This window comes from Ziziphus jujuba, chromosome 7 (genome assembly GCF_031755915.1).
Source record: "Ziziphus jujuba cultivar Dongzao chromosome 7, ASM3175591v1".
Classification (NCBI taxonomy): domain Eukaryota; kingdom Viridiplantae; phylum Streptophyta; class Magnoliopsida; order Rosales; family Rhamnaceae; genus Ziziphus; species Ziziphus jujuba.
The window spans coordinates 3325914-3342540 of NC_083385.1; the positions used below are offsets into that span (position 1 = coordinate 3325914).

The window sequence follows — 16627 nt, forward strand, 5'->3', positions numbered from 1 at the left end:
TTCTAAACCCTGTCAATAGTGGAGGCTGTGAAACGCATATAATGCTTCTAAGTTTTTTAAAAAGTATGCAACCATCAATAGGGACAAAAAGTTAATAATTGAGGTAATATATAAAAGATTAGACGTAGGGTCATTCTCATTTGTCAATTTAAGCTTTTAATCTTTCTTTTTTGTTATTTTTTTAAAGTTTTTACTGGTCAAATATTAAATTTTTATTTATTTTTTGAAAATGTGATACGGCTCCAATTTTGGTTGGTTTTGGCTTTTTAAAGGGGTTTCCAATTTTTTGCTTTTGTATTTTTGTTATTATTATTTGTTTTGCTTTTCAATCTCAATTACAAGAATGGAACACGATACCCCATCCACCAACATTTAAAATCAATTTGGCATTTTATCGCCAAGATTCATTGTTATAATGAGTTTGTATGTATCTTACCTAAATTTACTGTTTATTTTGAAAATTATATTTTCATTTGAAAATCTATAAAAAGAGGGCAATTTTTACATATATATATATATACACATATACACAGTTCAACTCATTCAATATAAACAAAAATTAAGATTGTACGACTTAAATCCAATAATTTCTATTAATATTCAATCAATCTAATTATTGTTTAAGATTTTTTTCAACAAAATGAAAGAATTTGACTGATAATATCAAAATCAACTTATTAGATCACTTGTTTTACTTATATTAATATTGATTTTCGTGCAATCAACTTTTGGATAATCTTGCATCATCGCAACGACTAAAAGATTTAAAAGAAATCTGAAATTCTCAAGTGTAATAAAAGTCAAGGCCCATGTTGCTCAGCCCAAATAAAGGCCCATTGATGAAAGTGTATCGCTGAGCCCACGATTAGCAAAAAGTAACGCCGTCTAGAATGATCAATACCAATCAGACGACACGGCGAGTATAGTTCATTTAGCCAGAAACTAAGAAGGAGAAGAAGAGGAAGGAAAAAAACGACGACGCAGCACCAGCAGCAGAAGAAGAAGAAGAAGAAGAAGGAAGATGATATACAGGAAATGGAGTCTATTAACAGGCCCAGTGGCGATTTTGGGAGGCATAGTGGGTACCGTCGTCGTCGCCCATTTCCTGCTCGTCGATAACGTAATTTTGATCTCCCACTCGCTCTCTCTCTTTTTTTATTTTTATTTTTTAATTTCCATTATGTTTTGGATCCCTATCTTATTTTTTTATTATGTTTGGTTCTTTTTGAATGGTTAATGATAAACTATATGTTCTTTTAAATCAAAATCTGTAGTTTTATTTATTTAATTTAAGTTGATAATATTATTTTACCCGAATCGCTTTGCAGTTTCTGTGTCTTGGATCTGCAAAGTTAGGGTTTCCGAAATTTGCTGATTCGCTTTACTAAAGATTTAGCTATCTTAAAATAACAACTATTTGGAATAGGAAATTTCGGGTATCTGTATTGTTTGGAGAAATCGTCGTTTTAACTTGCATATTGAAATTTACTCAATTTCTGCACTGAAATCGGCTGTGTATGTCGGGAATTTACAATTTCGGGTGATATATATATATATATTTTTACTTGTTATGAGAGATTATAAACCATTTGATAGTTGGATCGTTTAGCTTCATTATTGATTGTCAAAGTAATAAAAATCTCTCTTTTTGAAACTTTCGAGTGGGATTCTACGATCTGACACCAATTTTGGGAGACTTAATTTTGGGGAGTTTGGAGAAGTTATATATTATAATAAATTGTACAAGTTATTCACATTCTACTTTTGAACATGAGAAAAATGACGGAAACTCATTATTATATCAACGTTTCATTAATATTGATAGTTAGTTTTTTTTCTTCTTCTTTTTTTTTTTTTTGGGGTTACCTTAAGCTGCACTACTTGGTTGTTGATTACTTGAATCTTCTGATGGGGAAATACTACTTTCAATATCTTACTCCACATGATTGAATCCTACTTCTTTGTGTTCTTCGAACTGCCTTTTTCATTGGAATTTTAATCCTATGTTTTGTTATATAGTGGTGGGTTGAATTGCTTGTTATAGTATCTAATTTACATGTTATGAATTCGATAGGATCGATTTCTTAAACCCGAGAAAAGAAAGCCAGATGCAACCCCAGCAACCAAGTGAAAGAAGGAGGTGAATAAAGCTTGTGTCTTTGCCTTTGTTGGTTAACCAACCATGTAATGCAGTGTGATGTTGATTTCTGCAGTTTGTGACCGAATTCCGTCATTAATAATTTCAGAATTGAATTTGAGTTCTGTTCTTCAACTGTTTTTGTTTTAAGTCTTTAATGCAGTAAACTTCTTGCTGTTGTATTTGTTGTGATCTGTTTTATCATTTTTTTTAGGGCATTTCTAACTTAAGCTGTTTCTTTAATTTACCTACGAAATGGGCAGTGACAATGCCTGCAGTTCGACTTCAACGTTTCAAAGTCAATTTAGTAGAGACTCAATGTATTAGACGAGTAGAACATGTAGATGACATTGTCGTTATAAAAAAACTTACATGGTTGTTAGAATTGGATTAGGAAGTAACTTGGTAGTTCAGAGGATTTGGATTTGAAAAGGTTGAGTAACAAAATATAGGGAGACGATTTGCAATAGTGCAATATTTGAAATGGTACATGCAATCTCATATACCTTTTTGTAAGCATTATCTCAACGTATATAAATTACAGGTCAAAGGGGTTCCTGCCCTTCCAGAAACAAAATCATCTCACGGGGAAAAACTTGTACAAAAAACTATATATTTCATATTTCAAGTTAACCTTTTCCGCTTCTTGTCGAATGACCAAGGTTTATTGAAGCCATTAATCTAAAAAAAAACCCTGTATAGACCCAATATAAATGAACTAGGATCATCGATATTTATCACCGTTGACCAACAATTCCATCACTAAATCATTCCAAGAGTCTATAGGTCCAGGCAAACACCAATGTAGACAATCATTCTGAACTTTAGCATTCTGGTCCTTAGGAAATGGTTGGAACTGCCTGTATGGACCCGGATGGCCATCGGGCCTCAACAATGAAAGTTGGGTGGTATCCAATATCTTCAACATCAGCCCCTTTTCGGATCCTATGCCTGCAGCTTTCTCTACTTCTTCCAACTCAATATTTCGCATAACTCCATCAACATCTTTCATGTTAACCTCACCTTCTCTAAACGGCACTGTTCTATTACAATACCCTCCACTGAACCATTCTCCGTTCTCAAAATGGTCCGGCGTTGTAGTTCTAAATAAAACCATTGGTTTATGCTCAGACCCAGTAATGAAGTTGAGAACTAGCTCTACTGCTTTGCGGTAGGCGTATTCATATCCCAACTCGGTTATGTTCTTTCCAGGGCAGTAGTGGCAGCCTGTTATGGTGCCATTTTCATGGTAAATGGCAGTTTTAAGGAACCATTTGCCTCCGGCAATCACAGCATAGTCGAACTTGTTAAACTGATCAGTCCACAAATTATCAAGTTTGTCAAGATAAAGTTGGATCTCCGACGAAGAAGCCCCATTCATATCTTCGAAAATAGCTGCCTTAATAAGGAATGGACTCCAAATTACTGAAAGAGTGAAATTGTGAGAAAGAAAGTGCCATCTTTTGGATCTGTATTCTTTGTCATGGTATACTTCATCAGCTTGTTCCACCTGTGGGACATAATCAATGAGCTTTGATAGTCAATTTATACCATTTGTGGGACCGACCAAATGATATGGAACAAAGAAGAAGAAGACAGACAATAGTAATATTGCTATGTGATAGTATTAGGGTAGGTCCTTTTGTACATGTTCCAATTTTTTCATGTGGGTGCAACTCTGGGTCCAAATGAACATACATTGAATATTTCGAGGACTGGTCTCAACATGTTCAGGTCCCAAGAGTCAGAATCTCCACATCTAAGATTCAACTCAAATTGATGGCTTACCAACATAAAAATATACATATATCTACTATAAAAGCATATACGGCTGTTTTAACCAATTATTTATTCCATTAAGATAATTTAGTTGTTTATAATTCAAATATAAACCAACCTGAGCCTCCCATGTTGGGTCAGAAACATAGAAACCATCATATGGTCAAATAGCTATATCATGCCTAGACATATAATATCAAGACATTTCATAAGATGGAGATCCTGAAGGGATGCTAATTTGTCTTTCTTAATTTTACTATTTTTTCTATGCAGTCAGAATACAACAAAAACCAATAATTCGACCATTGGTTGTTAAATAAATAAATAAAAAGGAAAGAAAGAAAGAAAGAAAATTTTATCAGATGCTATTAATTGATTACTTGAAAAGAAAGCAGACGCAGTTAAGCATTAATTATCAAAAAAACAAACAGCTCTAAAAAAGAAAAAAGACAATGACTAAATTAGCAATAATGAATCCTCACATATAGTAGGTAAACCTGCCATGAAAATGACCTTCTAACCTATTAAATTTAAAAACAGGGTTCTAACCATGAATATCGCAGCTGTAGTCCACCAATTACAACAAATTTCTTAGTTGACTGTTTGATTAGAAATTCTCAACAGATCTAGCAGCACTAAGATGAACTAATATAAAGCTCAGTCTCACAGTCGATGACTCGATGCCAGTAGTAAATCCCCTAACCCCTTCTTAGTTAGAAGGAAAAATTCGGGAAATTAGAGCACTAGGACCCAGTGTCACGGTCCTAAAAAGCTTTTACGTGACGGTTTAATGGAGGCATCGATACATCTAGGCGTCCAGAAATAAATAAGCCTATGACCATTACCCACTAATGACCCCACACCATAATTTTGTCCACTGGTTCACATATTCAATTCCCGAAATAAAATAAATAAATGATGAGGCTAATGGTTTTATGGATTATTTTAAGTTGATTTACCATTTGGTTTCTGGTCTATGGTCAAATAAAGAAATATAAGTTGCAGATGAAAACAGATCAAGCTAGTTTATTATGCTTGATATAGAATGCAAGTACTACTTTTGATTCGAAAGTAAATTCGAAATTCATATAATTTTTTTTTAAAACCTAGACATTATTCTTGGGTCCAAAAGAAAGAGATGATTAGAATGGTGGTACCTGAGAGAGAATGCAGAGGAGTGACTGTACGTGATTACGGGAAATTGAATCCCCAATGAAAGCCATTGATTTGTTCCTCATCATATCAAGAAAACTTTGAGGATTGAACTTGGGCAAGTCACAGTCTCGTGGACTCCACCTCCAGTAAAAGTAGCCGGAATCAGGCCGTCCATTCTTCATACAATTTTGATGAGCTTCCATCACATGGCAGCTTTCGTTTGTGTATCTTGGACCTGATGGGTCTGGTATCCAATCACCCTTGAATATGTCACATTTTTTAGCATCTGCATTTGGTAACTTCAAATCAGTTTGATGCACAGCTCAGGAGAATGCCAAGAACTGAACAAAAATTTCCTAAATAATTCAAAAAGGTTTACCACCAAGGAGCATAGAGGCTTTCAGAGATAGATTTTGTTTCCAAACTTAAACTATGCTGCTTTCCATGCCCACTTTCCCAATATCCAATACTAAATTTAGTACAAGAGTTCAATGATGCAGCTGTTTTATGGACTACAATGTGGATAGCATTGACTTTGTCTCACAGAAATTAAAACAAAATAACAAAAAATAAGCATTAAAGAAAAAATATTATTTTCTTCCTCAGTAATTTAGTTTGAAATTTCGTCCCCTGGATTTATGAAACTAGTAGATGGAAATAGCATAGAGAATAAAAGGACATAAAAACTACAAAATTCAAGAGACAAAGAAGGTAGGAAGCTCAAGAAATAAATTTTCCTCTCAGTGTATGAATTATTGAAGGAGAAGGAAAATGGATTCAGCAAAATCAGAAGTCAATATAAAAATGAGAAAACTTTACCAAAACCCATTTGATTGAATGAAGAAATGCAGATTTAAAGTCTGAAAGATCTAGCTTTTTAAGGGAATATTGAGTATGTAAATAGAAAGAAATTTAAACAGATTCAACTAATCGATTTTTCTTTCTTAGAGTAAAAAATACATAGAGCAACATATATTATATTGTTTTCTTTGTAAGCATTGTCTAATTCAACCAAGCAAAAAAAAAGACACCGACAGAGAAAATATTTACCTACCATTTTGTGATGTTTGGCTTTCATTTCCTGGAAAATCAAAAGTAGGAGATGAAGGCAGAGAGGACACTGTCTTTTGCTCGGCCAAAGAATCCTCTGTTTTTGGCTCGGCCAGAGGAGGCTCTGGCTTTTGCTCCGCCAGAGGAGTTGTCTCTAACACCGAAGATAATCTGATGGAATCGGAAAAGAAGATACGAAAAGCAAGACCCATTAAGAGAAAAGAGACTGCAAACTTAACTAAGAAATGGTTTTGCTTGTGCAGTGATGATAATGGGTTTGATTCGAACCTCATTTCCTTCGCCGTTTTGGTTTTGGTGGCTTGTTTTAGAGAAACCAACCAAATCTCTTCAATAGTTATTGAAACGTTAGAGGGAAAAAAAAAGAAAAAAAAAACAAAAAACAAAAAACAGAACAAAGTGTTAAAATTTGCTGGTCTTTTGCAACAAACCAGACGGTGTTTTAGAAGAAATTGCGTATTATTAGTTATTAGGTAGCTGATGACTGTTCACTAGTTAATACATAGACATGTTGTACGTATTCTTTACATGGGATTGAGTGACTCGGCGGTGATCTTTGGTGTATATGAGGCTTCGTTTGGTTGGTATTGAATTAAAATTTAAAATTGACTTTTTTTCTTTCTTTATTTTATTTTATTTTTTTCAATCAAACTCAGACCTAAGATCTACCCTTTTATTGTAACTCTCTCTGTGTGTGGAATTTAGTTTACTTCTGTGAAAGAGTTGTTTTGAAAATGAATTAATTTTTCTTAATAAAGATGAAAGGATGTTAGCGCCTCTCTCTCCCTCCCCCCCAATATTATAAAGACAAAAGAAGTGGTGGGACAGAATTGATTTGTGCTTAACCAACAAGCAAGATTGATTTCCATATGTTAAGCGCATCAGATAAGGAGTGAGTAGAAATACACAAAACCCAATAAAATGTTGTATTTTACTTATTTTTCTTCAACATATTAAAGAAATTGAAACAAATCTTTTACAATTTTTATGTATGGAAAAAGAAAATTGATATTAAAAAAAAAAAAAAAAAAAAAAAAAAAGAAGAAGAAGAAGAAGAAGAATAGAGATGGGGTATGCAGGAAGATAAAAGAATAAGTGTCATATTGTCTAAATCAAATATGAAATTAGTTCTTTTTGGTTGCAAGTTGTAGGGGAAACAGAGATATGTATAATGCACATGCCCGGTTCTCCTCCTCATACTTTTGATCTTAATTTTTGAGTGAAACAGTGGATTAGATTGTATGGGCACAGCTGGCTGGAGCTTTTTTTAGCTGCTTTAATGTGTCTTACATCATAGGTGGACCACTTTTTTTAATTTCTTTTTCTTATTTCTTTTCTAACTTTGAGGCAAGAAGAAGACAATCTTGAAGTTTTCAACCTTGCACTTTGTTTCTTTTTTCTTCCTCTTCTTCTTCTATATGTGTATTGTTTTGCAGTCTTCAATTTTACTCATTCTGTCGTTCATGAATCCATTTAATTGCTGAAAACATTCTCTCTCTCTCTCTCTCTCTTTCTATTTGATATCTAGTAAGGTGTAGCATCTATGTTTCCAACTATTGGGTATTGGGTCAACATCAATGTGAAAGACCAGATTCTTGAAACTTGATAATGAAAATTAATGATTTAATTTACACTTTTATCAGGCATCTGAGAGATATGTTGCCAAATGGTAGGTATGACCATGTGAGAAGAATAGAAATTCTTTTAATAGTTTAAAGACCATATATGATATCAGTCAGTGGTCATTCTCAATTGGCATAGGGAAATAAACCATATATCGAGGAGCCAAAGAAGGTGAATTATTATTTTTAGATGCACACAAAACACAATTAAGGTGTATTGGTTTTTAAATTACGTGGTCATTGTTTGCATGGATCTCGACAATAATTTTTCAAAAAATTATTTTCAGTCGTTGTACTTTAAATTTTTTTTTTATTAAGGTGGTTCAGAAATCAAGGTTATCCTAAGAGTATAATCATTTTTATTTAAATAAGAAAAAATGAAAAATATAATTTTTATAAGCGATAAATAATTATTTATTGATTAGTTTTAATTATTTAATCATTTTTTAGTTAAAAAATATAATTTTTAAATTATCAAATTATATATAAATTTTAAAAATGATCAGTGGCAAATACATTTTCAAACATATTAAATTTATATTATACTGTTATTGTTTAAGCGTTTGACTCACTGCATTTCTAGAGAGGTTGGAACTTGCGACTCGAGAATATCAAGGTGAAATGTGCAAATCAATTGGTTAGAAAATTGAGTAGGTTTCTAATTATTTTGTAAATTCGACGTTAAAGTTGAACAAAACTCATAAATGGGATATATACAAGAATATAAGTTTACTTGGGAAAGTGACCAAAGGTGTACAGGTACTGTAACTGTAATCAGCAAAGCTATAGTTTTAAAAGCTTTCCATGTCAAACACTTTTGTCCACTTGTTTGAACTAGAGTAAGAAAGAGAGAGAGAGAGAAGAGACGGAGGAGTTATGTGGAAGCCAGGAAGGACAAGATGGCAGCTATCCGGCCCTATAATGAAAAAGACATGTTTATTGCTATTTTTATTATAACATTATGACCATAAATAAATATTACTTCACCTGCAGTCCTACTTGTCACCTACCATAAATTTAAGGAAAAAAAAAAAAAAAAAGAATTGAAGAATAGGTTGAGATTTTTTGTGTTTTTTTTTTTTTTTTTTTAATGACTGAAATTTGGTTTGGTTCCAAATGACTAAAATGAAAGTAGGAACCTTTCAAATCGAATCATTAATCGAGCTACAAATCCAAATCCAAAAGCACGAATAATGCTTTAAATGTATAATCTGATATGGATATTTTATTTTAGCATTAAAAAACAGAGAAAGCAGGAATCTTCATGCAAACACCAGCTTCTCTTTTAATACGTCAACCATTTATTCTTCAAGATCACACATCAAAGAATTTAATTCATCAGAAGCAGTGGCCAAAATAGAAAAATGGAAAAGAAAAAAAAAATTTAAACTTACCTGTCTAGTATATGGAAAAGCAAATGTATTTAATTAGCAATTAGATATACTTTTTGAAAGTTTTTTTTTTTTTTTTTTTTGTTTTTGGGAAATGAATAATTTATAATTTAAATGCCAATTAATCCATAAAAAGCCTAAAAGGTAGGTGCTACTGCTGCCTAACAATAAGGCTGAGCAGTTGTCGGACTTTCTAAAAATAAAGAAGACCGTCCGTGGGCAGTAGGCTAGAATGGGAGAGAGCCCACAGACAGCCCCAAATATATAATTGTGGGCCTAGTGCAATACATTCTGGGCCCCCCATAATATAGGTCCAATATGTCTGTTTGTACCAACGACAGGGAATGGTTGGTATGTGTGCCCGTGCCCAATCTCTTTAGGATATCGTGCCCGCGCCCAATCTCGTGTTCTTTCGATGAACCCAAGAAGAAATTACATTCATCTACTAGAAACGCTGTCAATTTTAGTTGATTTTTAATGCAAAAATTTTCTGAGTCTGAACATTTTTCTGTTCCATTAAATTCGTACGCCGAAGAATGGTTAACTGAATACTCGAGCATATTTAAGGGGAAAGGAAAAAAAAAAAAAAAAAAACGAAAGAATTATTTGAATATTAAATATTAATCTCCAAGCATATACAGTAAGAATTGAACACTTGAATTACTTCGATAAATGAAAGTAGAAGAAAGTAACAAATCAAACCATATACAGCAAAAACTGGAGTCCGATCGAAATCTTCAAAAAAAGAAGGGGGAAAAAAAAAAAAAAAAAGAAAAAAAGGCCAAAACAAGGCAACCACAAACCATGGCATCGGACAACCTTAGGAAATTTTGGATGAGTCGAAGCATTAAATTTGTTGTTGTTGATAGAAGAGTAGCTTTCAGACAACACTGTCATAGTAACCATTAGATATCTTGTTTTCCATCTGACAATACATGGTGTCCTGCAGTGCAGAAAATATCAGGACTTTGGTCCGGATCATAGTTTTTACCAGGAGACAGAAAGGAAGCCTCGTGATTTTCCACAAAGTCAGAAGAAATTGTAAAATTTCCAAGTCGATTTATGCAGCTGCTCTTGGAGGTTTCATGCCAAATCCATGTTTTGCCTTCTCAACTCTGTTCACCAAAAATAAAACTCTGTTCAAATTCTCAAAAGGTAATACCTGGTCAAGTACATATTGCAGGGAACTCAAGGAATGTACAGACATCATACGCAATTTCCATCAAAAACAATATGTTATACAATTCAAAATTTCATCATAGCCCAAAGCACAATGTCATCATTGCAATCCTACTAGATGTGATAGCCACCAAACCCAAAAGAAGCTTACTATATAGATGTTCATCTCTAATGCCCCTCAGCTAACAGTGAAATTAACCCATACAGATTTGCTTTAGATCTACCTAATATTTCACTACTTTTAATTCTTTCTAATCGGGACAGAAAAATATAACATGTATCATCAGGAGTTTGATAGCATAACCGGTGCATGAAATTGATATGCAATGGCTAGAGTTAACCACATGGCATGAACATGAAAAGCGGTCTTGGAAAAACTAATAGTAGGAAAAAGGAAGAACACTCATCACTGCTGATGGTACTTACGTTGGAGCAAGTTTGCCGAGGCCGTCTAGCTCTTCTCCAGTGTCCACATCCAGGACTTTCCCAGATATCTCAATGATGTAAGATCTATCTCTAGCAGTTGGAAGTCCTCTACCGGCCAGTAAATCCAAATCCTTTTGGTGAAGCTCTCTTCCATTCACAAAGACCCCAGTGTTTCCAGCAGAGCAGCTCTCGGGCATGGGATAATTAAATTCTTCAATAAATGGCTGCATGAGTAATGGCAATATTCCATCAATACAACCAGGAAATAAAACCTATAAATAATGGCTGGTGCACTTATTGTGTAAGAATCAATTTTTTCTTACAGGTATTATTCCAAGACAAGGCCCATCCATAACACCCCAGAATCCAGCTCGGAAATCATACCTAGTTTAAAGAATTGAAGAAAGGAAAAACAATCAATACAGTAGATGTTTAATAAATTTATAATATAATGCACCAAAATAAAATAAAATAAAAAGAAAAGTCCACAAGAAAGATTGTCTGATGATGAACATCTACGTTTCCTATGAACTTAGTAATGCTAATGCCTATGAAATGATTGATTAAGCAAACGTACCAAATCAGGATAATCAGAATCAATCAGTTTTATTCAACATAAATGTACTCAAGCTAAGGACACCTCATTCATACCAACAACTTACCAATATTGTCCAGGATGGATTGGTCCAGCCAGTTTTTCAGCCTTCTTTATCACTCTTTCTGGTATGAGATGCCCATTTATTGAAATGTTACTTTTGCCACGATCATCTGTTTGATTAGATCTGGAAAAGTCCCTAAAACTCTTCTTAATGATATTCGTGAGGAAGGATTCACCACCTTTATTGCTTTTCGGCTGGTAATCATCTCTGCTTGCATCCCCAGAATCCTGGGAAATCCCAGTATTAGAGTACTCATTGAATGAAACCTCCATCTCAGTTGCCAGTGATGCCTCCTTCAAAGAATTCTGTCGAGAGGTAGCTTTATTTGATTTCACCTTCTCTTGGTCTGAGCGACTACTGCGGTTTCCCTTCCCAAATCGGTTTCCTGCATAATTATTAGATGAGTAGTCAAAATGCTCTTGAAGAGGTGAACCAGGAGGTGGCGGGGATAAAGCGGCTTTGATTGACCGTTGCATTGAGCTGGTAACCTCCCTTTGAGCACTTGGAACTTCTGGGCTATTTTCATCATCTGACATGCATGGAGATGATGAATGAAAACTTTGCATCTCTTGAGGCTTGTTTGAATTCAAGCCAGAGCCTATAGATAGTGAAACAGGTTCTCTATCTATTGACTGAAAATCATAACCAGAATTATCATAATCATCGGAAGAGAAATTAGCATAAGTCCGGTTCACATGGTTGTGGGAATTCGAAGTACCATCTTTGATCACCTCATTAAAGCTATTATTAACCACTGTGGGAATTTTATATCTTTCTGGGTTTCCAGAAAGAACAATTTTCTTGTCCACAACAGCAAAATCAATTACAGTAGAACAGGTTCCACACTGCATTTTCTGTTGATTCTTCACCATATGCAAAACTCTTCTGGGCAGTTGCAGAACCTCAGAGCAATTGCTACATGTCAGAAATGGAGCACCACCAAAAATGGGCCGGCAACGGCGGCCACCACTTGCCAACATGATCCTTCGAGGACGTGAACGAACATGGCCCAAATCAGAGTTAATGTCACTTGGCCTTCTTGTATGGGGTTGTAAAACATGTAGATTTGAATGCACAGCGGTCCTAGATTTGGTAGGATCGAATGGACCAAATGCTCCAGGCTTTTCATGGTGATATGGCATGGGATTGCTTGAAACATCAGGGAAGCGATTATTACAAAAAGCAGTGGATGGAACTGGTGCTGAAACCCTCCTATGTTTCTCGTAGCAATGGTAACAAGAACATGTAGGCTGGTGAAACATTGCATTTTGTGTCAATGGTTCAAAAGGATCAGGATTAGTATCCACATACCGTGTGGAGAAGTATGGATGGGAAGGTTGCTGGTATTGCTTAGGAAAGTGTTGTGGACCTCCATTGAGCATTTGGGATCCGAAAGGATCTCCATATCCAGGAATACGATGTGGATTATGCATTGAAGGATAAAAGCTCCGAGCAGGAATTTCATGCCCATTGGTATAAGGATAAGGCTCAGTGTAATGATTGAACTGAGAGGGTCCAACATGTTTATCAGGTCTAAAGAACTGCATGGAAGCCCTATTAGCCCCTGGTGGAGCATCTGGAAACCAAGAGTCTGAACCACCATAAGGATCTGGAGGAATTACCCTTGCATCCAGAGGAACTTTTTCTTTTGTCTTGTCAACCAAATCACAAGAACGGCTAAGTTGGTCCCTCAGCTCATCCAGCTTCTTCAGAAGCTCAGCTCGGTCATGTTCAAGGTACTGAGCTCTATTAGGTCCATCTGGGTCGTTATGTTTCTTCACTGGTTCTCCAAAACCATAAGAAGAACCTAATTGGTAATTAGATGAGCCCTCATCCGCATAATTGGAAGTTGAAAACCTCACACCTTCAACATCAGTTTTTGGGTTTCTCCAAGGCTCCTCCATTTCACCTCCATCCCCAATTCTCCAATCTGACATTCTTGCTGATCTTTGGTTTGCATTTGTTGGACCAACTTGGGTACTAAAATGCCCATGTTCTCTTCCTGCCATTGCATTTCCCAACTCACAATCTCTATTTAAATTCATGTCAAGACCATTCTCAACAATCCATTTCTCCGCTGTAACCTTTGATTGGTTCCTATATTTCTCAGTGTTTTTAACATCTTCCTTCTCTATATCGAAGTCACTTTGATCACACCTTAAAGAACCACCACTAGACTTAACATCTGAATCAGAAGCATCACACAATTCCACTGCTCTTTTTTCCAAAGAATTATCCGATTTGACTGAAACAACTCCAACCCTTTCTTCTTCTGACTTCTCTGACAAAGTATCCCCTTCTCGGCGTTTACTTTTGGCTGTCAATTTGTATAAGACAATAATTTCATAAACAAAATTTGAGAAGAAATGGTGTTTTTGTTTCAAATTAAGAAAGTAAAATAACGTTCCTTGGGTAGTAGAGACAAAAGAGGTAGTAATCTTGAACCTCGAGTTATATATATATTTACTTCTGGTTTAAAAAACCTCAAATCCACTAACAGAAAGCACTAGGCGTTACGAAAGTTGTTGGTCTTCTTGGGTTCTATACGAATACGAACACAAAGTCCAGCTTCACAAATCAAACATAGATTTATACAGTAAACAGGGAAAAGGGCAAAAAAAAAAAAATTCAAAATTGATGTTAGATTGAGTTCAAAGAAATCGTAATGCAGTTGTTGAATACCAAGAAAAAAAAATAAATTGACATATTGGCTTTGGAACAGAACAGAGATTAATTACGAAATTAAAAATATGGTTTTTCCTCTTTTCTTTTGTTTCGCATTTTCACTGAACAGAAAAAACTGATAGAAAATTAGTGGGTAGAACAAGAAAAATCGAAGGAAAGCATACCTCGAAGAACAGCACCACAACCACCACATTGATAGACAGAGTAATCAGCTAGCTCCGGAAGCAGATTCTCACACTTTGGGCATCGAACCAGCCGTACTTTAGCCGATTCCTCCATTTGTAAAAATGCCAAAAGACCTCAAGAAAACCAAAAAGAAAAACAACAAGCACAACGCGACGTGACTAAAAGTAAAAAATAACTATTGGGTCAGTCAACGTCTGAACGCAGAAACGAAAAGAAAATGAGGTAACGAGCTAAAATGAATGAGAATATCGTTCTTAAGCTCGAGTTTAAAGACTTGGAGGAAGAATGGAAGATAGGAAATCTACTTCTTATTCGGTTGGGTTGGATTGTTTAGGCTGTTGGTTATCTTGTTTGTGCTGAGTTTTCTCAGGAAACAAACAGGTGGTTGAAAGGAAAATTTGCAAGCTTTTATAGGTGGTGACAATGTTGTCGGGGAACTATGGAGGGAGAACCTAGAACTTCTGGAAGTATAAGTCTGAAAATTCTATTCGGGCATAGTTTTTGTGTTTTCTGAGAAATGTGATTTTTACGGTTTATGCCCCTTTTTTTATGACTTTTATTTTATTTAATTATTAATAATTATTCTTATTATTATAGAGTGCTCACGCCTTCAAGGATCGTTTTCCAATGTTTTAGGGAAAAAAAAAAAAAAAATCATATTGCCGGATTTCTTAAAGTAACAAAAAATTGCCAGCTCAAACGTTGTCGTTTTATTTATGTTGTCTGTCTGGTGTACGAAGTTTGTGGGAATCGCTGTGATTGTGGGGGTTGAAGAAATAACACATTGCAAGGACAAGGGAGACAAGGCTATGTGTACTCCATTTACTACTATTTCCACGCAAACTTTACTCCTTTCCACGAGAGTGGAAGAAGCAAAAAGCCTAGACAAATATAGAGTGGCATTAGTGATTCGCAATCGAACCTTTTTCTTTTCCCATGTTTTCTTTAACTTTATTCGTTGTTTCACTTTCCTTGTTAATAATTTTTATTTTTATTTTTATTTTACCCATTGAGTTTTCTCGTATGTGACGGGTGAGTAAGAAGAAAGGGCCAAAAAAAAAAAACGATAATAATAAAAGCAAGGATTTGGAGGATGTGAAAAGAAGAGAAATGAAAGAAAAGAAGAGGAAGGCAGTGTAAAATCTTAGAGACTGACAAATCTAAGGCTTCTTCTGACTAGTCTCTATATGATTCTCTGCTCCCCTGCCCTACACCCCCACCTAATTCTATGGTGGTCCCTACTTCTCTTATTGCTCTTCTTTTTCCTTGTCCCATCAAACTCTCTCACCATTTGCATCTCATTCAATGCCATCTTTTTGACTTTTTTTTCACAATTTTGTTATCCACATTTTTCCATTTTTCTAAAACCAAATAAATAAATAAAAGAAATTAAATTAAAACTTTAGGTTTTTATTGAGAATAAATATTTCCCAGCTGGAAGTTTTTATTAACACACCAGAGAGGAAGGAGGGGTGTGGATCATTGGAAGTTGGAAGTTGGAAGTGCAAGTGCTTGCTTGCACGTATCAGAAAGCCATGTAGCTGAACGATCATTATACAAATTTACGAGGATTTTATGGCTTATAACTAATTTTGCATAAATGGCACATAAATTGGGAAGTTGGGGATCTGATATTTTTATTTAACACTCATCACAAGGCCAAAAGGGGGTGCCTGGTTGGGTTTCTAGTGCCCAAACAAGTACATCGACTTCACATGCAAAAAGGGGGTCTTGTTTCTTCTTCAAATCTAACTTTTTTCTATTTTTTTCTATAACTTTTCCTTTCTTTTTCTTTTTTTCTTTGGGTTTTTGGCCGTTAAAGATGCTTCATAGTGCTCATTCAGTATATTTTAATTTTGTTCAATTATTTAAAGACTAACAGGGTTTTTTGTACTTTGTTGTATCAAGGTCTCAAAAAACAAGAAGTGGCTTGGAAATTAATCTTCGGAAGCATCCTAATCGAGTTGGTCTTTTCAATTGTTTGAATGCTTTTGTCTTCCAATCACAAGCTCTATATTGCGTTTCACTCTTTGTTTGCTGATAAACAATGATTTTGGAAGATGGAAAAGTAACCATTAACTAACAAGAAATCTATTAGACTAATCAATGTATCGATTGTGGAGAACTATTGGCACCTGTGCATACAGCAATAAACGGGTGAGTTTGACTTTGATCTGTGCAAACACATTTTAACTGGTAATGTTGCAGCATCAAGCATTGTTTTCTATGTTTAAAAATATAGGTTAATGAATTGTTAATACAACTACTTGCTAGTTTTTATATGTTAAACAAACTTATAAAATAATGGAAATGCAAGAATAAACTCTTGTATTTCCAGTT

The 16627-nt window shown here is 34.8% G+C and overlaps 2 protein-coding genes across 4 annotated transcripts; both read right to left on the reverse strand.

Annotated features, from left to right (window-relative positions):
* Nucleotides 1-2612: 2612 nt before the first annotated feature.
* Nucleotides 2613-6905, reverse strand: LOC107424162 (protein trichome birefringence-like 26). 3 transcript variants are annotated; one of them, XM_016033905.4, is made up of 4 exons: nucleotides 6410-6905; nucleotides 6126-6292; nucleotides 5074-5357; nucleotides 2613-3647 (listed from the first exon to the last, which is right to left on the reverse strand). In XM_016033905.4, exons 1-4 carry the CDS (start codon nucleotides 6412-6414, stop codon nucleotides 2862-2864), a joined length of 1242 nt encoding a protein of 413 aa, XP_015889391.3. In that variant the 5' UTR covers nucleotides 6415-6905; the 3' UTR covers nucleotides 2613-2861. The 3 variants fall into 3 exon arrangements, with proteins under 3 accessions (XP_015889391.3, XP_048335696.2, XP_024932387.3); XM_048479739.2 differs by having other exon boundaries at nucleotides 6126-6904; XM_025076619.3 differs by lacking the exon at nucleotides 6410-6905 and having other exon boundaries at nucleotides 6122-6253.
* Nucleotides 6906-9742: 2837 nt separating this feature from the next.
* On the reverse strand, nucleotides 9743-14853 carry LOC107424159 (protein ENHANCED DISEASE RESISTANCE 4). The gene is made up of 5 exons (XM_016033901.4): nucleotides 14266-14853; nucleotides 11420-13733; nucleotides 11081-11141; nucleotides 10758-10981; nucleotides 9743-10267 (listed from the first exon to the last, which is right to left on the reverse strand). Exons 1-5 carry the CDS (start codon nucleotides 14378-14380, stop codon nucleotides 10213-10215), a joined length of 2769 nt encoding a protein of 922 aa, XP_015889387.3. The 5' UTR covers nucleotides 14381-14853; the 3' UTR covers nucleotides 9743-10212.
* Nucleotides 14854-16627: the final 1774 nt, after the last annotated feature.